This window comes from Oppia nitens, unplaced genomic scaffold, assembly GCF_028296485.1.
Source record: "Oppia nitens isolate AA-2021 unplaced genomic scaffold, nextdenovo-longstitch-racon4-pilon3 scaffold29_pilon_pilon_pilon, whole genome shotgun sequence".
Classification (NCBI taxonomy): Eukaryota; Metazoa; Arthropoda; class Arachnida; order Sarcoptiformes; family Oppiidae; genus Oppia; species Oppia nitens.
In genome coordinates, this window is record NW_026533209.1 from 704,498 (window position 1) to 728,280 (window position 23,783).

At 34.4% G+C, this 23,783-nt stretch overlaps 3 protein-coding genes across 3 annotated transcripts; 2 read left to right on the forward strand and 1 right to left on the reverse strand.

Annotated features, from left to right (window-relative positions):
* Nucleotides 1-1,920: 1,920 nt before the first annotated feature.
* LOC128954843 (solute carrier family 35 member F6-like) lies at nucleotides 1,921-3,349 on the forward strand. Its single transcript, XM_054300444.1, has 2 exons — nucleotides 1,921-2,766; nucleotides 2,881-3,349. Exons 1-2 carry the CDS (start codon nucleotides 1,960-1,962, stop codon nucleotides 3,268-3,270), a joined length of 1,197 nt encoding a protein of 398 aa, XP_054156419.1. The 5' UTR covers nucleotides 1,921-1,959; the 3' UTR covers nucleotides 3,271-3,349.
* Nucleotides 3,350-9,949: 6,600 nt separating this feature from the next.
* Nucleotides 9,950-23,773, forward strand: LOC128954727 (cytoplasmic dynein 2 heavy chain 1-like). Its single transcript, XM_054300324.1, has 5 exons — nucleotides 9,950-10,513; nucleotides 20,504-21,846; nucleotides 21,927-22,226; nucleotides 22,292-22,890; nucleotides 22,988-23,773. The coding sequence occupies exons 1-5, from the start codon at nucleotides 9,990-9,992 to the stop codon at nucleotides 23,771-23,773; spliced, it is 3,552 nt and encodes a 1,183-aa protein (XP_054156299.1). The 5' UTR covers nucleotides 9,950-9,989.
* Nucleotides 11,420-12,522, reverse strand: LOC128954854 (uncharacterized). Its single transcript, XM_054300455.1, has 2 exons — nucleotides 12,098-12,522; nucleotides 11,420-11,798 (listed from the first exon to the last, which is right to left on the reverse strand). The coding sequence occupies exons 1-2, from the start codon at nucleotides 12,305-12,307 to the stop codon at nucleotides 11,463-11,465; spliced, it is 546 nt and encodes a 181-aa protein (XP_054156430.1). The 5' UTR covers nucleotides 12,308-12,522; the 3' UTR covers nucleotides 11,420-11,462.
* Nucleotides 23,774-23,783: the final 10 nt, after the last annotated feature.

Sequence of the window (23,783 nt, forward strand, 5' to 3'; positions counted from 1 at the left end):
AGGGTTACTAAACATTGTAAGCCTTGAAGCCAAACAGCGAGAATTGCTGAGAAAATACCATCAACAAAAATGCAATGTCTCAGAGCTCCACAAAATAACATCAACACTTGATTACAACTACACACCTCTAAATCTCAGCAATAATGAACATCAAATAGAAATACAAAATGAAAAAGAAAGGATTAACACATGGGCCTCAAAAGAACTCCACGGTAGATACAGAGCAGAACTCAACCAAACACACGTAGACGAAGAAATGTCTACAAAATGGTTGAAGTACGCCGGTCTTCATGGAGAGACAGAGGGGTTCATGATGGCAATACAAGATCGAGTGATTCCGACACGAAACCATCAGAAATACATCCAAAAGCTAAATATACCAACAGACAAGTGCAGGATGTGTCATATGGAGTCCGAAACAATAGAACATATACTAAACGGGTGTAAAGTACTCACAAACACCGAGTACCTAAGCCGTCACAACCAAGTAGCCAAAATCATACATCAGGAATTGGCAATAAGATTCGGACTAATCAAAGAACCATTACCATACTATAGATACGAGCCACAAAGTGTAATGGAAAGCAACAGAGCCAAGCTCTACTGGGATAAAGAAATAAGAACAGATAAGACTGTGGCCCACAACCGCCCAGATATAGTACTAGTAGACAAACATCAAGATAAGGCATACATAATAGACATAGCGGTCCCACTAACACACAAACTACAGGACACGCATAGTGAGAAACGCCGAAAATATACAGACTTGGCCTATGAGATCAATAAGATGTGGCGCATTAAGAAAGTTGAAATCATACCTATAATCCTGTCATCAATGGCCGTAATACCGAAAAATCTGGCCCTAAGTTTGGAATCACTGGAAATCAGAAAAACTAAGATCTATGAAATGCAAAAAGCAGTGATACTTCAGAGTTGTAGAACAGTCAGAAAAGTACTAGACTTGAGTTGAGTCTAACCAGTCGTGTCTCTGCCACCAAAAGTGGCCGACACAACTGTGATCACACCGGAACAACCGTGATATACAAAAATAATAATAATAATAATAATAATAATAATAATAATAATAATAATAATAGTAATAGTAATAGTAGTAGTAGTAGTAGTAGTAGTTGTAGTAGAAATAAATAATATATATATGAACTAGTACAGAAATCAAAAATAATTTTATATAGTATTTAATTTTTAAAAAAATAAATCATATACAGTATATGAAAAATTAATTTTATCAATAAAAAARCTTAATTAGGTAACACCCAATTATCTATCAATTGACATTATAATTGAATATAGTAACAGTATTATTACCAAAAATAATAATAATAAGTTTAATACAAATATTACCGTATATACAGTATAATAATAATAAAATTGATAACAAACAACAAAAAAAACTAATAAATGTTAAATGTTAATTGTTATAAACTATTTATTTTATATGATATATAAAATCTATTTTATTCATAGGTTAAGTGCAATAACTTTTCTAAAAAAATAAAATAAATTATAGTTTTTTCTAATTAAAAAAAATGTGTGGCTATGTTATAAAATAATTATATATTTGTGTTAATATTTTATAATTTAAAAAAAAAATTTAATTAATTATAATTCTATTAATAAATTAATTTGTTTATTAAAAAAAATAATAATAAATATACTTAAAAATAGATTAATCAGATATCATTAATAATGATCGCTAATTAATTTAAATAACAATTAATTTTTTTCAACAACAAAAAAAAACTACTTATTATATAATATATAATATATATATATATATAAATTTAAACTTTTAATTTTTTGAAAAATTTAGTTTACTAACTGTCAAAAAAAAAATTAAATCAATTATTTAATAAATTTATAACTGTATATACTTATATCTAATATACTGTATATATATATAATTGTAATCATCWTATAAATAATCAATAATCAATAATAATGGCCTGGACTAAGTATCAAATATTTTTGGCCGTCCTGTTGGTCATCACCGGCACCATCAAYACATTGGCCACCAAATGGGCYGAYATTACGCCGTCGCGCGGTCGSGAYGGTGTAATACGCGAGTTTAACCATCCGTTTCTTCAGGCAGTGGCCATGTTTTTGGGTGAACTAACCTGTCTATTGGCCTACAAACTACTCTACTATTATTATATAAAAAAAGATTACGTCGACGATGAACTACCGGAGTTTGTTAAGGGTTCCCGCGATTTTAATCCGCTAATATTTTTGCCGCCAGCCCTATGCGATATGACAGCCACGTCGCTCATGTATATCGGTCTCAATCTGACCTATGCGTCCAGTTTTCAGATGCTAAGAGGGGCTATCATTATCTTTACCGGCCTGTTGTCGGTATTTTTTCTCAAACGTCGATTGAAACTATACGAATGGGCCGGTATGGTTGTCGTGATTGTCGGTCTGGCCATTGTCGGTACCGGTGATTTTGTTTTCAGCAATGCTAGTCAATCGGGAAAGTCGACCAGCAATATCATTATCGGCGATGTGATCATTATTGTCGGCCAAGTTATTGCCGCCTCGCAGATGGTGGTCGAAGAAAAGTTTGTCGCCAGCAGTAATGTGTCGCCATTGCAGGCGGTCGGTTGGGAAGGACTGTTCGGTGCCGTCATATTGTCCTTCCTATTGATACCCATGTATTGGATACCTACGGGTAATACTATTTTCAACAATCCCTACGGAAATATGGAGGACGCCATCGACGGCTTCTATCAGATTGGCAATCAATGGCAGGTATGTGTGATCGGTGACGGGGGGGGGGACGGGGAGGTATAGGTTTAATATAGTGGGTGTAAAACAATTGTATGAAATAAAACTAAACATATATTTGTATGTTTTTTATTTTAGGTAGCGCTAGGACTGGTCGGTACAATCATTAGTATATCGTTCTTCAATTTTGCCGGCATTTCGGTAACCAAACAGATGTCGGCCACCACTCGGACAGTACTGGACTCGGTTCGTACGTTTGTTATCTGGATATTCAGTTTGGCCATCGGCTGGGAAATACCTGGCAATCGTACGTACATACAGGTGGCCGGCTTTATCGTACTGTTGTTGGGAATGTTTGTCTATAATGATGTCTTAGTGCGACCGATGCTCATAAAAATCGGATGTCTTAAGGGTGACGACAACAAAAATGCCGCACTGGACACCAATCCCGTGGCTTCGGCACCGGTAGCGGACGGTACGGATGGCAATACTAAGCGCGGACAGGATGTCGAGACAAACAATTGGTAGTAAAGCGTCGGACAGTTATTATATATATTTTAACAAATTATTATATAATCATTATTTTTATTAATAAATATTAATAATATGTTTTATAAATTAATTGATTTTTTTTCTCCATATTATTTGATTCATAAACTTAACAGTTAAAATATTATAATAAAAACAATCCTAAAAAATATATTATAAAAGTTAATATATATATTTAAGTTTGAAAGAGAATCCATCGATTCAATGTTGATTCTACTTTAGGGTTTGTGTATGTTCCCAATGTTCCCTGGAGAATTTCCAGGGAATTAGTTTCCTTGTACTATTAAATATCAAAACCCTAATAAACAGATTTTTGTTAAATTGTCTGAAATAATAAAAACAAATGTTATTTAAGCTCTATTTTGAGTAGTATTGGTAAATAATATGACAAAAATAACAAAAATTTTAATTTAAAATTTATTTTTTGAATATTAATACAAAAATAATAAAGTTTTTTTTGTATTATTTATTGTAATAATATTGTAATACAGTTGTTGATTGTTGGGGTTAGTTGATAGGTTAGGTTAGGTTAGAAAAAATACACAATTGTATGGAAATAACTTTATTTATTAAAAAAGTATTAAATATTTTAGAAGTACAGTAAAGTAAAAGTAAAAAGAGCCTAACTATCTTCAGTATATTATGTAAGTGTTATGTTGGGATAATTATCCCAATGAGTTAACTGTTTCATATAGTATGTTACAATTTGCCCTTTTATACAATATGTTTGTCTCTTAACATTACATTATTTATGGTATGTATATTGTGACGACCCATCAAATACCGATTCAGGTATCATGGGACACATTAGAGATCGGCGCAGATAATAATTTAATTATAAATTAATTGATACGCCATAATTTGTTAAAATTTTGTTGAAAGAGAAAAGTATTCGATCGAGATAACGGTCTATTAGTTTGCTTTAAAGTAGGCCGATAAAAGCAAATATTGTTTTAATTGGCGGTAATCACGATTATAAGCTTATGAACTCAAAATATGGATTTTTGTACGAATGTACAAAAAAGACGGCCGCAATATAAGACACAATATATTTACACTCAGTTATCTACAGTTGTTTTAATATGCTATCGTTGGGGGGGGGGGTAATAGAAAAAAATTCTGTCACGGAGGTCTGCCTCACTTCGACAAAAATCGATCCTGACTATGGATTAATTCAATAAGTAAACATTGAAGGGTAAGTTACACTGTATTAAATGCATTGATTTAACAATTAGGGCGTGAAATGATATCAATTTATTCAATTAAAAAACAATTACTAATATAATTTAATAGTTTTATTTTTTATTAATTTAATAATTATTAATAGTTTTGAAAGACCCTTCAGATATCTACAGAAAAATTCAGAATAGTTTGTGGCATCTCATAGAATGACCCGATTCGATGTCGATGTCTAAGTATACGGCTGTAACGGAAGCTCGGTATTTGTCTGCGTGAGAGATATTTGTTACCAAATAAAGCTCGAAGAGTTGGTCACTATTTTACATCGGAAGCCATCAAACCATTTTCTGGATCACAATCGTTTGTCTTATATGATCTGTGAACACGAGTGTATCAAACATGGATTCAGATGGTCTTCAAACAAAAGAGTTATCACTGTATTCTCGTCCAGTAACTACTGCGACCAAAACAACACCACTTCGTGTGTCAAAATTAGTGATGGAACCATTCAGCGTCTTTACATTGAAGAAACCATACTTGTGCCCCACATTGTGGATTAATAAATTATTATTATAATTATAATAATATATTTTTATGCATTTATATATACATATATATTTTATATACTCAGTATATATATAATATATATATATACTGAGTATATAAATATTTAAAAATATATTCACTTAGTGAGCTTAAAAGCTTATTTTTTTAAATAGCCTACGTAGCTTATTATTTGTTATTAAAACATTTATCGTGGTGAAATAAACTATTACTATTAAATAATAATTAATATTTTTATTACTCATTGTAAATTATAAAAATAACTAAATCAAAATCAACTAAACATATATAAAATATTATTTTAATATATTTATTTTTTAATTAAACTTATGTAATTTTTGTATTGTATAAAACTATAATATATATACAGTCGCATTCAGAAGGGTGGTAACTGGTTTTTAGTGAATAACTCACTAAATATAATAGATAGAATAAAACTATTATTTTTGGTACTATGGTTTTCTGGGACGGATATTATAAAATCTTAATATTCGATGCAGCCCAGCTCAGGGATGTAGGGACAGGGAGGTACTGTATTTCAAAAACTATAATAGATATCAAAATATAGTAAAAATTATTATATACAGGGTAAAAATTCATTTCATACGTGTTTTAGGATTTTTAAAAATATTGAGTTATTTTCGAACAAAAAATATAAAATTGTCAAAAATGCAAAAGTTTGATATAGGTTAAATTAAAAGTGTCAAGGTGTTTTAAAATTTAATTAATTGATCTAGAATCTATATTATATGCTTAATAATTTGTCTATACATGAATTTTAATTATATAAACTAGTTACTTAGTTATTTAATAAAAACTATTCTCTCATTATGTAATTTAAATAATACATAAGTGCAATATTACTTAATATTAATTTTGTTATATAATGGAAAAATAGTTTTTATTAAATTACTAAGTAACTAGTTTATATAATTAAAATTCATGTATAGACAAATTATTAAGCATATAATATAGATTCTAGATCAATTAATTAAATTTTAAAACACCTTGACACTTTTAATTTAAACTATATCAAACTTTTGCATTTTTGACAGTTTTATATTTTTTGTTTGAAAACAACTCAATATTTTTAAAAATCCTAAAACACGTATGAAATGAATTTTTACCCTGTATATAATAATTTTTACTATATTTTGATATCTATTATAGTTTTTGAGATATAGTACCTCCCTGTCCCTACATCCCTGAGCTGCGCTACATAGAATATTAAGATTTTATAATATCCGTCCCAGAAAACCATAGTACCAAAAATAATAGTTTTATTCTATCTATTATATTTAGTGAGTTATTCACTAAAAACCAGTTACCACCCTTCTGAATGCGACTGTATATATTAAGCAAATATCAATAAACAAAAATTATTTGATTTTAATTGTTTATTAATTAAAAAATGCTATACTTTAACATTCATATGTTATAAAATATACATATAATTTACTTTTTGAAACTATAATATCATAATTTAAGTTTAATATTTATATTAAAATTATCAATTAAATTACTTATAAATTATAAATAAAATTAACATTTAAAATCAAATAATTTTTTGTTTTTATTGATATTTGCTTAATATATATATATATTAATGATATAATATAATTGGATTTGATGTCACTTTCATTAATATAATATTTTTTCTATAACAACAAAAAATATTACAACTATTACTATAATAATATTATTTGTAATATTTAATAAATAAATTAATTATCATTATAAATTAATGTGTAAATATTGTAATCATATTTTATATCTCAACATGTTTTATAGCTAAAAAAATTAATAATTAAAAAAAACTCAAATAAAATAAAATTACATAACTTTATTATAAAAATAAATAAAAATAAAATCATATGAAAAAAATAATAATAAAAAATTATATACAAAACATTGCGTTTCTAAGGAAACTTGAAGTTTTGTTTTTTATTAATAAAAACATTTATCAATGCATTGCTTTTATATACTGTATTGTAAAGTACTAACAAATAGTATATTAATTAAATTATTTTACATAAAAAAAATTATTTATAATTATTAAACAATAAATTAAATGACAATTAATATTTCATTTCAATAATATTGTATTCAATTAATACTGCAGTTAAACATAACATTAAATTTTTTGTTCACAATGTGTTAAGTGATTCAAACATTACAGCATCAATGGTATACAATAGTACATAACAACCAAACCTTACAGTAAAGTGTTATTATAAGGCAGTGTAGGAAAAAAACAGTATATATATATCACATAATTTTTTGTTATCTATATCTCTGAATAATAATCATCAGGTGCTCTGTTAATAGACGGTATGTCTACCACCACCAGCAACAGCACCAGCACCTCTACGGACACCCAATCGCTGGTCAAGCGGACAATACAGGAGTACTTTGATGTCAATGACAACAACAGTGTCGGTGACGATGTGATTACACGTGAACAGCACCGGCAGTTGACAAAGTTTCTTAGTTCGGCTACCGGTGCCAGTACTCAGTTGATTATTGAGCGCAGCGACGACTCGCCAAATCAGATCCAGTTTCATATCAGAGATATCGACGACCAGAAGACACGCAAAGCGCCACCAGTTGGCCGACTACAGCGTAGCGACAGTACTCTAGTGTTTGTCAAATTGGCCGCCGGTTCGGAACAGACCGGAGATGACGGGTCGCCGACGGTTAACGATACGGAAGTTGTTGGGCGACTACGAAATCTTGTCCACCGAATGGACGGTTCGCCGGCCGGTTTGATGCACGCACTGAGCGAACTAAGACGTCAGGCCAAGAATGATCAGATATTGGCGGCACTGGTCGGCGAACGTCAAGATCTGGTCGCCAAAGTGAACGACTGGGCCGACCAGTGCGCCGACACGTCCGAAGTGGACACTGGCGACGACATTGTCGCTCGGATTAGTTTCCTGAAGGCCCGGGAGGGCAAACTGCGAGCAGTGGTTCGGGTATGCGACACGTTGTTTGTCGACCTGGATCTGTATCGCCAGTCAAAGCCAACACTGGAACAGATATACCGTGAATTGGGCGACGAATCGGCTAAAATGTTTCGCGAATGGTATCAGAGTATGCGTGACGTAAAACTGGACGCCGGAAGACAGTGTATAGAGATTGATACCAGCAGTCAAGTACCGCGCGTAACGTTTGACCCGAAAATGGTTAAGTTGGCCGCCGATGCCAGTGTACTACGGTGTCTGGGCTTTGCCATACCGGCCGATGTGTTAGCCGCCGAGTCCGATGTCAAGAAATATGGCAGCTATGCTCGCGAACTTCGGGAGATTGTCAACTTTTACTGTAGTGTCGCCGACCAGATCCTGCTGTCGCAGCGGCCAATGCTTATAGCGGCGGCCAAACGTTTTACAGCACTGTTGGAGGCCAGAGATCGTATTTCGTGGTCGGACGACCCGAACCGACTGGCCGTATGGCTCGACGAACTAAAACAATTTTCCAAACAGTTTGCATCCGAAAACCGATTGCTTCGTAAACAGCACCAGAAAATACTGGCAGTGGTTCGCAATTTGTTTGATATACCGGTACCCAAATGGCGGCCACTGGTCAACGATGTTCGAACAATGATCCAGGAGATTGACTACGGCTACCAAAATACTGTTCCCTGGAAACGACACTGGGATCACCAGCTGTACAAGATATTGGAGTATCATTTCAATGGGACACTACTTAAATCGGATAACTTGTTATCGTTTGGCAGTTCCCAAACTAACAGCACTGGTAGTAGTAGTAGTGTATACAATAAGAATCTATTTAGACCATTCACTGCCAATAGTTCCAGTATGTCATTGGGCTCAGCTACCGGTGCTGAACAATTGAAAATAGAGTTATGTTTTATAGGAGGTTCGGTCACATATCGGCCTCCGCTGGAAGAGCTTAAGGCAAAAATCTATGGCCGTATCAAACAGTTTCTATTAATGCCCGAAAAATTTGAAGGCTTTGCACCGCTACATACCGCCGGTACTGCCAGTAATGCCAGCACTGGTGTACAAACCGATACAAAATCGTTATTTTATGCCATTTATCTCAGAAATTTCAACTCATTTGCCATATTGTATGAAAAGGCTGAAGAAATTGTCAACGAATTGATAAAAATAAGACAACAATTTGTCGATTGGTGTTCACTGTATTATGTAATCAAATGGCATAATACCAGTGCCAGCGGTACACTAACTACAGGTGCTGCTGATGATAATAATAATGATAATAACGGTGCCGAAAAACAGCCGCAAACATTGGCCGAGTTTTTAGGTTGCGATATGTTAGATGACTACCGGAATAATCTTATTCTCATTAAATCCAAAGCCCAGCGATTCAACAAAGAGTTTGCCGACAATGAGATCAGCTGTCAATCGGGTAATCTGTGGATCAACATATTACCGATCAAGTCGTTTGTTGAGTGGCTGCTGAGCGAAGCGGACAAACTGTTGGTCTGGTCCCTGAAAGACAGGTGCGATAAGGAGATCCGTGTAATTGAAGACAAATGCGGCCAACTGTTGGCTATGGCGTCGAAACGGCCAGAAAATATTGACGATTTATTAAACGTTGATCGGCTGTTCAAGACTGAACTGACCGGTGTTCAACAGGAGCTGAATGATCGGTACGGAGAACTGGAGTCAAAGTTGGCATTTCTGATGAAATGGTCGTCCAAAATAGCACCCGATTTAAGCGATGTTCGCCAACGGTTTGATGAGTTTGAGAGAGTCATAGAAACAAAAGACTCGCTGTTGGAGTCATACAAGTAAGTGATGGCATTTTGTTGTTGTAGTGAACTACCGGTGCTTTTTTATAACTAACCTAATCATTATTTTTATCCACTCCCCCTTCTCCTAATTAGAGATATTGTAAAGTCTCAAATGGGCGCCGAATTGGCCAACATTGGTGTCGATGTCCAGTCGTTTATCAATCGATGGCAATCAATGTCGGCCGATATGCGCGAAAATAAGGAAACAATTTCCATTGTTAAGATCGAGTCCGACTCGTTGGCCGAACGGTGCACTGAATTGGCCAAATCGTGTGACTATTTTGGCCAACAAAAACCTCGGGTGTTTGAACTGTTTGCCACTGTTGCCGATGAGGTTCGCGAAACCGATGCCAAATGGAATCTGATTCACGAGTTTGAGTCAGGACTCGGCAAATATACGGACATGGAATGGATTGTCAGCCGAAATAAGTTGTCGGCCATCGAAGCCTACATAAGCCAATGGGTTGATGATAATCCAGGTGCCGGTCCGATGCTCGACAATCGGGTAAAAGAGTGGCGCGAATTGGTATCCATATTGAAGTTGTGTAGAGGAGAGTGTTTTGTGAAAAGTCATTGGCAAGAGTTTTTGGCATTAGTTGGACTGACCATCGACTACGAGAAGCTCAAACTGGCCGATCTGGTCAAACAGCGACGACAACTGGTAGTGACCAGAGATGCCATACGTGAACTCAACACAAAGTAAGGGTGATTTTGATCACAATTTTTTTTAAATTTATAAATACTATGCAAGCGATTAACTAATTAGTGATTGCGATATACAGTATATTTTTTTTGTGTATTAGTTGAATATAAAGTTTATGTGTGTTATAATACAGGTATAATATAACTTATATTATTAGCTAACTTGTAATCTAATAATTATTGTTACTGTGAATATTATTAATATTAAATATTCATTGATTTTTTATGGGGCTAACAAAACATATGGTATTTGCTAATAATTTGATAGCAATTTGATTATCTACTGTAAAAATAATACATGTGTTTCAATGTTGATATAAACTACTGGTATTAGTACACTATTTGCATACTAAGTTGAATTGAATCAATTTATTTATTTAAATAATATTAATACTTTTATGAAAGTATCATCAATACTATTGATTCAATAGTAACAAAAATTATTTGAATATATAATGTGTTGTTTGGCTTATAATTTATAAGTTTAACTAATAATTTTTAATTTAAATATTAATTAGAATTATGATATATTATATTTTCAAATGTATATGTAATTTAATAGCATTTGAATGAAAAATTTCATTACTAATTATTAATGATAATAAAATTTTCATGATTTATGACTATTGCCAGTAAAAAAAATAATGATAATAAATCCAATAAACTTTTGTTTTAAATATTTATTTAATGATAAATATTATAAAATGTGTTTCCAATTAATTAGGGCTAATATTATAGTACAGTAAATATATATTTTAATTTTCAATACAATTTAGTAAAAATATATTAATAAATAAACAAATAGAAAATGACAACACATTTGCTAATTAAAAGATATACTGCAATACTGTATATATATATAAATGTTTAAAAATATAATATTAATAATACATAAATAATAATAATAACAATAATAAATGAATAGTAAATTAATGAGAAACCCGTATTAATATATTGTACACAAATAATTGTGGACAACGGGTAGGATAGCCAGTAGTGCCGGCAGCAAAACAATGATAGAGATGCTGGTGACGATGGCCTGTGGTCTGTGAGCCGATGATGAGTCCCAATCGGCCGGTTTGGGCGACAGTCGGCCGTCACTGTTGAGACACGGATAATAGTTGCGATAGTTTTTGTATTTGCACGGAAAGCGCCGATGAGTGAACAGTGTGCTGCAGACGGCTTCGTTGGCCGTAAACTTGTGTTGCTCAGTGCACCGGTAGGTGGCCGATTTAAACTGTTCCTCCCAGTAGGGATTGAATGGAAAACCACAATCCTTGGACTGTGTGTGTGTGTGTGTAGGGGGGCGGTGGGTCGGGATCGGGAACACGGGAAACGAGATTATAAAAACACAAACAAATAAACAAATAGTTAGTTAAGTATGGGTTAACAATACTGTGGTGACTGCGCGGGTGAGTAGTCAGTCTCGCAAGTGTGTGTCTGTGGGGGAGGGGGGAAGGGGTGTGGGACCAGTATACTACTACTACTACTACTTCTTCTTCTTCTTCTACTACTTCTACTACTACCACTACTACTACCACCACTACTACCACTACCACTACCACCACTACTACTACTTACCGCTTTCTGGCGGATACAGTAGATCTCCAATTGGGAACAGCATTCCTCTTTGGGTTTGAGATAGCCGTCGGCCATACCCCATCGATGGTATGTACAGCTTTCCATACGCCACATATCTTTTGCACACTTTTGTACTTCAGCCCATTCCCTGCAATCCGATCGATGAACACATACCGACACTATTACCACTATCACCACCAGCAACAACATTGATAACAGTCGGGCGCACAGGTATGCTATTCAAGTCTAGACAAACTTATGTTTGTGTGTGTGTTAAAGGTATTGCTTTGGGATAACAAAAAACAGTTGACTTATTTAATAGACTTTCAGCTGAGATATTTATATTTACAAAAAACTGTTTGTAAATTAAATTCAATTAATTGTCAGTTAAATTAACTGAAAAAAATTAATTCAAAATATTTTTTTCCTTTCATTTGAATTCTATGAATAATAATAATTATGATAACAAATACAATACTATGTTTATTGTACGCGTTTAGCGCGTGATTTATTATAAAACAATTGTTATTTCAATACTATGCTTACTAAATGAGAAATTTAACACAAAAAAAACTAAATACAAGTCTCGTGAAAGCAATGAAATATTTTTTTTAATGAAAATTACAAATAAATTTTTCAATTAATGAAAACTATTTTATTTAAATAAAGTTTACAAATAATTTTATTGAAAATAATGTGGATAACAAATATTAATAACTTAAATGGATTAAACTTTATAATATACAAAAAAAACTAATGAGTTTCACAACAAATAAAAAATAATTTAGAAATATTTTTACGAAAATAACGAAAATTATTGAACAAAAAAAAATTAGTGACAAATAAAGTGAAATAAAAATGAATGAATTGAATGAAAAAGTATTAAACAAAAAAAAATCATTCAATACATTGCAATCATTACTATTGTGGACACAAAGCCGGCAACTATAGCCAAACTTTGGCGACCGATTGTGGCCATTGATTGGGCACCAGATAGTGTGATAATGGATGGCTTAGAAACACCAGCACCAGCTGATTCGGGCTGAGGCTTATCGGCTGCGGCGGGCGGGTTAGGGTTAGGATTATTGCCACCATTACTCGGAGCATCAGTTGCCGGCTCTTTGTTGTCCAGTGCTTGTGGTTCGCCGTAACAAAAATATTTTGCCCATTCGGTACATTCGTCACCAGTAGAGGCTTCCTGTGGTTTACATAACTGTTCCGTTGGATTGAAATTATTTTGATGACATGTTTCGACCGCTTTTTTCATATTTTCTATTCTATCGGCTATATCTGAAATACCGGCGCAGATATCATCGAATGACTGGTCGGATCCATTTGAATATATATATATAGAAAATATGTTTAGAAAATTAAACAGATATTAATAATAATAATTTTAAATTTTAAACCAATAAACTCATTACACATACATACAGGTGTGTGTGTGTGTGTGTGTCTGTGCTTTAATTACTGACCAATTTTTTGGATGAACAGTATAGCTGATCGCCTAAACAACACGACGGCTCATTTATTGACACTTGATTGTCAGTCCGTAAACCAAGTAGTCGGCCGATACCACTACCCGATACAATACTACTAACTAATTTTGCAAACCATTTTTTGCCAATACATTCGCCCACTTTTGTCAATCTGTTATTGCATTCATTGGCATCCCGTCTAACCAGTCCATGGTTTGACTGTTGCCGTTGATTGTGTTGATTATGATCATCAGCGATAGAAGTGATGGTTACCATTGGTGACAATGACTGTTGAATAGGAGGCGCCGACGACGGCAAACACTGGACAACAGTGACGCCGACCATAGCCGATACGGCAACAGCGGCTAATAGTTTCATAAGACAGATGATGTGCATTAGGTCTGACTGATGTCTCTTCAAATATTTACACCACAATTATTATCACAAAAAATATCAAACTTTTAGTTGAATCAATCAAAAAATCAAAATCTAATTGTAGTACACTTTAAGCCAATGAATATAATCGTTTGAAATGTGTATTCAATTGAATTTTTCAATTCTATACAGAATTTGAAATTACTATAAATGCTTAAAATGTTTGAATAAAATGTTTGTACAGTTTCGCGCATTACATAATTAAATTCATATCAATTGATGAATAATTTTTTTGTTTAATATACATTATATTTAACCTGAATTGCTTTATTTATTTATTTTTTAATTATTTTATTTGATATAATAAGCAAAAATAATTATTCAGAAAAATAACGAAAATTATTAAACAAACAAAAAATTAGTGATAAATAAAGTGAAATAAAAATAAATGCTATAAATATTTCTAGCAATGAATTTAAAATGAATGTATTGAATGAAAAAGTATTCAAAAAAAAAATAAAATAAATATAAATAAATAAAAATCATTCAATACATTACTGAACAAATTATTAAACAAAAAAATTAGTGACAAATAAAGTGAAATTAAAACTAAATGAATGAATTGAATGAAAAAGTATTCAATAAAAAAAAAAATCATTCAATACATTGCAATCATTACTATTGTGGACACAAAGCCGACTATTATAGCCAGACTTTGGCCACCGATTGTAGCCATTGGTTGGGCACCAGATTGTGTGGTAATGAATGGTTTAGAAACACCAGCATTAGCTGATTCGTGCTGAGGCTTATCGGCTGCGGGCGGGTTAGGGTTAGGATTATTGCCACCATTATTCGGACCATCAGTTGCCGGCTCTTTGTTGTCCAGTGCTTGTGGTTCGCCGTAACAAAAATACTTTGACAATTCGGTACAGTCGGCATTAGTAGACGTTCCTGTGGTTTACATAACTGTTCCGTCGGATTGAAATTTTTTTGATGACAATTTTCAATCTGTTTTTTAATCTCTTCTATTTTATCGCCCATATCTGAAATACCGGCGCAGACATCATCTAATGACTGATCGGATCCATTTGAAAATAATATAGAAGACAGATATGATTTTAGATAATTAAACAGATAATAATGGTTTAAAATTTTAAACCAATAAACTCATCACACACACACACACACACACACACACACACACACACAGGTGTGTATGATTTCATTACTGACCAGTTTTTTGGATGAACAGTATAGCTGATCGAACATACAACACATCGGCTCATTTAATGTGACTCCATTGCCAGTCCGTAAACCTGTTCCGCCGCCTAATAGTCCTCCTCCTAATAATCCGCCATTACCTCCACCGCCGCCTAATAGTCCTGGGCCTAATAATCCGCCGATACCACCAGTCGGTAAAGCACTACTCAATATTTTTCCTGACCATTTACTGGTAATACATTGGACCACTTTTGTCAATCTATTATTGCATTCATTGGCATCCCGTCTAACCAGTCCATGGTTTGGCTGTTGCCGTTGATTGTGTTGATTATGATCATCAGCGGTAGAACTGTTGGTTACCATTGGTGACAATGACTGTTGAATAGGAGGCGCCGACGACGGCAAACACTGGACAACAGTGACGCCGACCATAGCCGATACGACAACAGCGGCTAATAGATTTATAAGACAGATGATGTGCATTAGGTCTGACTGATGTCTCTTCAAATATTTACCACAATTATTATCACAAAAAATATCACTCAAAAAATCAAAATCAAATTGTAGTACACTTTAAGTCAATGAATATAAYCGTTTGAAATGTGTATTCAATTGAATTTTTCAATTCTATACAGAATTTGAAATTTTAATTTTAACTTATTGTTTGGCTATAATCTCGTGGTTTAAGTAATAATAATAATAATATAAATTATTAACAACTATTAACATAACGATTAGTCGATTACTTAATTATTAACATTTGAATTGAAATGAGATATTTCTTATTAGTTGAAAATGTTTGTACAGTTTCGCGCATTACATAATTAAATTCATATCAATTTATGAATAATTTTTTGTTTAATATACATTATATTTAATCTGAATTACTTTATCTAATTTTTTTTGTTAATTATTTAATTTGATAATAAGCAAAATTAATTATTTATTAAACATAAAATTTAATTTAATAATGTAAATTTATTATAATTAAAAAAATAATAATTTATAATTTTTATCATCAATACATTAAAATAGTTTAATTTAATAAATATTTAGAAACAAATTATAATGATATTGATATTAAATTATATTTAAGAAATTGAAAATTGAATTTATTTTAACAAAATAATTGATTAGATAACTAACTGTAAAAAATTAATTAAATATTTTATTTAAATATAGACTTTTTATACTAAAAATTTCTATTAAAACTATAGTTTTGATAAATTAGTCATAACGTACAATACAAATAGGATTTATATATTAAATTTTAGTTAACAAACAAAATATTTTAAGAAAAAATTAACAAAAATAACAAATAATATGAATATATTTTTTTTTGTCAAACTATTAGTATTGTATTGAAACAAAAAGTATTCAAAACTTTCAATACATTGCAATCACGACTATTGTCGACACAATACAGACAACAATAGCCAGACTTTTACCACCGATTGTAATCTTTAGGTGCGATCCAGAATGTATAGTTGTATCGGTTGCGGGAGTATTGGGAATATTTTTATCACTTGTACCACCAGTTGATCCGATGTTAGGATTACCAGTTGACGACGGTTTAGGACTGTTATCATTTGGTTGATCAGTTGATACGGGATTAGGATTATCAGTTGCCGGCGGTTTAGGAGTATTGTCATCACTCGTACCACCAGTTGATCCGGGGTTAGGATTATCAGTTGCCGGCGGGTTAGGGGTAGTGTTATCACTCGGACCATCAGTTGATCCGGGATTAGGATTATCAGTTGTGAGTGGTTTAGAACTGGTTTCATCATTCGGACCATCTGTTGATCCGGGATTAGTATTATCAGTTGTGAGTGGTCTAGAACTGGTTTCATCACTCGGACCATCAGTTAATCCGGGATTAGTATTATCAGTTGCCAGCGGTTTCGGACTACTGTCATCGCTCGGGCCATCAGTTGATACGGGGTCAGGATTATCAGTTGCGGGCGGTTTTGTATTATTGTTATCACTGCTGGATCCACCAGTTGATCCGGGATTAGGCATATCGGTTGTTGACGGCTTATTGTCCGGTGATTGAGATTCGCCGTAACATAAATACTTTGCCGATTCGATACATTGAGGCCAATCATCACCACCGGTGCCCTCCAATAATTTACACAACTGTTCTGTGGGAGTGATATTATAATTCAGTTGACAAGAGTTCATAATTATTTTTGACCAATCAATTATTCCCACTAATGTTTCGCTTGGTTTATCACCGGCACAGACATTATCATCGAGTGTCTGATGATATGGTTGTTCCGTTCAAATGAAAAAAAATTGTTTAGAAAATTGTCAGACAAATTAATAAGACATTAAAACTAAATTATTATTTAATTAAAAAAACACATTGAAGTGCACACACACACTCACACTCACACACACACACACACAYACACACACACACACACAGGTGTGCTATGATTACTGACCACTTTTTTCACTGAACAATACAACTGTGAGTACAAACAACATGAGGGTTCAGATCCTTGAGATCCTCGATTGTTGACGAGTACTTTCCAACCATCACCATAACCACCACCACCACCACTACTACCACCATCATCATCACCACTGGCAGCAAATGTTGGTCTCTTTGTTCCYGGATTAGTAGACCATATTTTCCTAGCACAATCATGTACATTAATCCCTGTCTCATTGCACTTGTCGATAGCATCACGTCTAACCAGTCGACCGTTGCGGTTGAGCTGGTAGTGGTGGTCACTATAATAATGATGACCACCACCGGTACGGGTAGTAGTGTTGGTGGTAATTGTTGTCATTGGTGTCGACGGCGACAGCTGTGCCGCTGCAATAGCCAAACACTGGTCAACAGTTACGCATACCATACATACAGCGACAGCGGCTAATAGTTTGATAAGCATTTTTAGTGCCACTAACTATCACTTTAGTTGGTCACTCAAAACAAAAACAATTTGTATTACACTTTTTATGACAATAAATCTATAACTGAAACCGTTTTTTTGTTGTTGAATGTGTAATCAATTTTTTGAACTTTATATAGAATTTAAAGTTTAGTTTCGTTTAGTTTTTTGTTTGTTTGTCAATAATCTCGTAATTTATATATAAAACAGTAAATTAATAACAACTATTAAAAACTAATTATTAATATTATAGTAATTGATATTTTAGTCAATTATTGAATTTCATTGAATTGAATGGCAATTGTTATTAAAGGAATTATAATTGATAATAATTAATTAAATTATAAAAATACATTTTATTTGATAAATTGACTGATTTAGTTTAATTTATTTTTTTAAATGAGTAAAAAATATTTAATTATTCAAAAATATTTATCTAAATATGAATTTATTGAAAATGTTGGGAAAATATTGATAACATACCGTAAATAATATAATAATAATAAAATATAAAACAAAAAAGATTTTTCTATAATTTATAAAAACAGTTATTAAACAAAAACAAAAGTAATAATAAAACTAAAAAACAACAAACAATTGATATAAATATTTGTTTGGTAATCAATTAATTGGATTAAATTGAGAAAAGTATTCAACAATTGAAAAAACACATTCAATTGATTGCAATCGCGTCTATAGTCGACACAATACACGCAACAATAGTCAGACCAACGATTCTGGTCATTGGTTGAGCTCCCGATTGTGGAGTTGCCGGCGGTTTAGGGCTATTGTCACCACTCGGGCCACTACCACCAGTTGATCCGGGATTAGGCTTATCGGTTGCTRCTGTTGTTGTTACCGGTTGTAGTTCGCCGTAACACAAATACTTTGCCGATTCGGTACATTCGGCTCCACCACTGGTCATCTCTTTTGGTTTACATAACTGTTCCGTCGCATTGATATGACTTTGTTGACAGTCTTCAACATTTACTTTTAAATCATCGATTCGTTTCTCTATRTTTTCGGTTAGTTTATCGCCTGAACAGACATCACCATCGAGTGACTGATGGATTAAAAAACAAATTGATATACAATAAAACCTATTGATACTATTATTTATAGCATTCATTAACTGACCACTTTCCTTAAGGAACAGTATCCCTGTGCTTGCATACAACAAATTGTTTCATTTATCTGTCCATTGTTTCGTAAACCAATTGCACCGAAAATTGAACTTAAAAGTCCAATCAAACCGCCGCCGCTACCACTTGGTTTGGTTGGCCGTATTTTTGCCGTAGACGACCAAATTGTTTGAATACAATAGGCCACTGTTGTTACTGTTTCATTGCACTTATTGACATCCCGTCTAACCAGTTCATGCTTGGGCTGCTGATTGTGTTGATTATGATCACCAATGGTAGAAGTGATGGATACAATTGGTGTCAATGATTGCTGATGAGGTGCCGATGGCAAACACTGGACAACAGTAACGCCGACCATATATACGGCAACAGCGGCTAATAGTTTCATAAGACAGATGACGTGCATTAGCTCTGACTGTTTGTCTTTAATTTTTTTTTATGTCAATTATATTATATTATTAATCACTTTTAGTTGAATCATTCAACAAAATTAAAACAAAACAAAAAATCAATTTGTATTACACATTAAGACAAAGGATATAACAGTTAGAAATGTTTATTGAATTTTGAATTCAATACAGAATTTGAAATTTAATTCACTTATTGTTTGGCTAATAATCTCTTGTTATTTATAAATTATTATCAACTATTGAAACTAAATTCAAAAGTAATCGTTATTTTAGTTAATTATTGTTTATTGTATTGAATTTAACGACAATTTTCTTTTTTCTTTTTTAATTGAAAATGTTTATACAGTTTCATGCATTACATGATTACATATTCAATTAATTCAACAACAATAAAATTTGATAAATAAGTAACAAATTAATTAACTAAAAAAAATTTCTAAACCTGTATTTATTATAATTAACAAATAAAAGTGACAAACTTGAGTTTACAAACTTTATTGAATTTTTTWAAATTATAGCTTAAATATAATAGTATTAGATTTATAACACAATAAAAATTAATAAATTGATTTCACCGTAAAATTTAGTTTAAAAACAAAATATTTTCAGAAAACAAAAATTATTAAACAAATCAAAAATGAGATAATAAAAGTAAAATATAATTTTAACAAATGTATCAATATTTAAAAAATAACAAACATATAGACATATACTGTATAAGGATATAAGTAATACTGTATTAACTGATTAATACATGATATACTGTATAACAAAACTAAATTACAATTGTTTGCAAAACTTTATTTTCTGTATTTATTGTTTAAAAAATCAAATATTTTTCATATATTTTATCTCAAAAATATATATATATATATATTAGAGCCTCCAATGAGATGTCGATACGCGAAACATTCAACGAGTTAGACCTGTTTGCTACCAGTGCTGTACTGGTACTCTACGATCATCAAACATCGGATCCGGGCGTAAATTTGTCGGTCAAATTGATTCGCGATTGGCGTCAAATACTCAATCAGGTTTCCGAATGTAGTCTAACATTGCAAACGGTCAAAAATGCCGAATTTTTTACCAACGATCTGGTCGAACGGTGCTCGCTATGGGAGTCCCGACTCAACCAACTGGACTCAGTGTTGGCACTGATGAATGCCGTACAAAGGAAATGGATATCATTGGAACCGATTTATGCCAAAGACGATACCGGTATGTTTACCGACTATACGTTTACGCCGGCGTCGCGCGACTTTCAAGAAATATTGAAAGTAGTGGCCAAAGATGCTCACGTTATGCGACTGTTGCACATACCGGGCCTCGAGACCAGACTCCAGACAATTGACAGGACGCTGACGGCGTGCCAGAAAAAGTTACAGACATTTATGGAAGAATCGAGAGCCCGGTTCCCGCGTTTCTATTTTCTTGCCGACGATGACCTGTTGCTGATACTGGCCGGCAAAGTGGAGGTCAATCAGTCGACACTGTTGAAAAAGTTGTTCAACAATACCGTTTGTCGGATTCATTTGGATGGCAACAACAAATCGGTAGTCAGTGTCGAGTCGCCAGAAGGTGAAGTCGTACCGTTGCAACACCCGGTGGTTATAGAGTCCAACAGAGGTGCCTCCGGTGTCGAGCTGTGGCTCCGAAATCTAGAGACGCAACTGAAGACATCATTGAAGGAATTGTTTTTCGATGGTCTGTCGCAAAGTGAAGTAATGATGTCGTCGTCGAATAGCGGCAGCGGTGGCCATCATGTATGGGAACTGCCGGCACAGTTGCTTAGTCTTGTAAATTGGGTTTTATTTACCCAACGAGTCGAGGAAGGGATACGCAGACATTCGATACCGGAGCTGAAAGTCGACTTTGAAAAGGAGTTAATATCGCTTACCACTGGACAGGACATGGATGTCGGCGGTAGTAGTAATGTCGACACTAGTGTATTGGCCATCAAAATCAAGTCACTGATACTCGATACCATACACTTTTTGTCGGTAATGGACGAACTAATGGACACAAATATTCGCGACCCGGAAGACTGGGTCTGGCAAAGACAGCTCCGATTTTACGCCAATAAGCGCCGTACGAATGGCCTACTGACTGTCCAAATGGGTAACTCGTCGTTTGAGTACAGTTTTGAATATCTCGGTTGTTTCGGTGGTTCCAAACTGGTCCACACACCGCTTACCGACAAATGCTACCTAACACTAACCCAGGGTATAGGGCCTATCCATAAATGAATATAAATTAATTATATAAAAATTAATTTTTGTTGTTTAATATTTTATGTATAATAGCTATGGAAATGGGTTTAGGAGGCAATCCCTATGGCCCGGCCGGTACCGGTAAGACCGAAAGTGTCAAAGCGCTGGGACAGCATTTAGGCCGACAAGTAATGGTATTTAACTGTGACGAAGCCATCGATGTCAAGGCCATGACCCGAATACTAGTTGGACTGATCAAGTGTGGCGCCTGGGGTTGTTTCGATGAGTTCAATCGGCTACAGTTGGACGTACTGTCGGCCCTGTCCTCCCAAATACAGGCCATACAGTGGGCCATCAAAAACAAGTCGAAAAGTGTTTTGCTAAACGAATACGGTATGTATAACTAATATCTACCTATAATTCACTAGTTTTTATATGTATTTTTTGCGCACCGGTAGGCGAGGTCGATATCAATACGTTTACCGCCATATTTATTACACTAAATCCGGCCGGCAAACAGTATGGAGGACGCAATCGGTTGCCCGATAATCTCAAGTCGCTGTTCCTGCCGATAGCCATGTCGGTGCCCGACAACGAAATTATCTCGAAGGTACTGTTGCTGGCCGAAGGGTTCGGGTTAGTGTCGTCGCAAACATTGGGCCAAAAATTGACCATTTGGTTTGAGTTGGCCCGCGATTGTATGACACATCAGCGCCACTACGATTGGGGATTGCGGGCAATCAAAACGTGTCTGGAAGCTAGCGGTCGAGCGCTCCGGGAAACAACAAGTGTTAGTGGACAGGAAGCAAAAGCATCGGGTAGTAGTGGTGGCGGTGGTGTCGACGATCGGGAAGTAGATTTGGTGACCAATACACTGCGCCAACAGATTAAGTCGAAACTAATCGACGAAGATGTCGACAAGTTTGAGTCACTGTTGGTCGATGTTTTCGGTGAACGGGCGGCGGCTTCAGAAGCTGGCGGCGGCACTGGTGGCCGAAATCAGCTCACAAAGTGTATTATCAAAGTTATTGAAGAAAAACGATTGGTTTTAGATGAGGTAATTTAAAAATAAATCACACAAACAATTATAAAACATTTAAGGAAAGTTATCTAATTATCTAACTGTCCTTTTTATATATAATGTATGTCCATAGGTACAGATGACCAAAATCGTCGAATTAGACGAACAGCTACGGTCGCGACTGGGCGTAGTCATTGTTGGCCAGAGCGGTGCCGGAAAGTCTACACTGTGGAAGGTACTCAAAGACGCCCGTCGGCTGGTCGACATGAACTCGGCCAACAACAACAACAMCACCACCACTACTACTACTACTACTACTACTGTGATCATCAATCCGAAAGCCGTGCCGCGGACGGAACTGTTGGGCTACGTAGACGACGAGACTCGGGAATGGCACGACGGCCTACTGACACATAAGTCCAGGGAAATAGCGCGCGACGAGTCAACTAGTGGACAGTTTTGGCTGCTATTCGACGGCGACATTGATCCCGATTGGGTGGAAGCACTCAATTCAGTATTGGACGACAACCGTATCCTAACGCTGCCCACCGGCGAACGTATCGATTTTGATCCGAAACGTTGTAATCTGTTGTTTGAAGTTACGTCACTGGAATTTGCATCGCCGGCCACTATCTCCCGTTTGGGCGTTGTCTGTGTCAACGGTTTGAAAGCACCAGAACTGTTGACCAGTGGTCTTCGGCAACTGGATGTACGCGTTTCGGCTGATGAACTTCAGCGCTATGTCGATGCCGGTGATCAACGGTTGGCTATATCGCTAACCCGGACACTGTTGTCGCATATTGAATATGCAAAACACGAGGACACGGATCCCGTCAAAGGTGTACTTCGGGTTCAGAGAAATTTACCGCTAATGGATGCRTCYATGAAAGTCAAATCAGGTGTTTATCCAAACAATTAAATTTATGTGT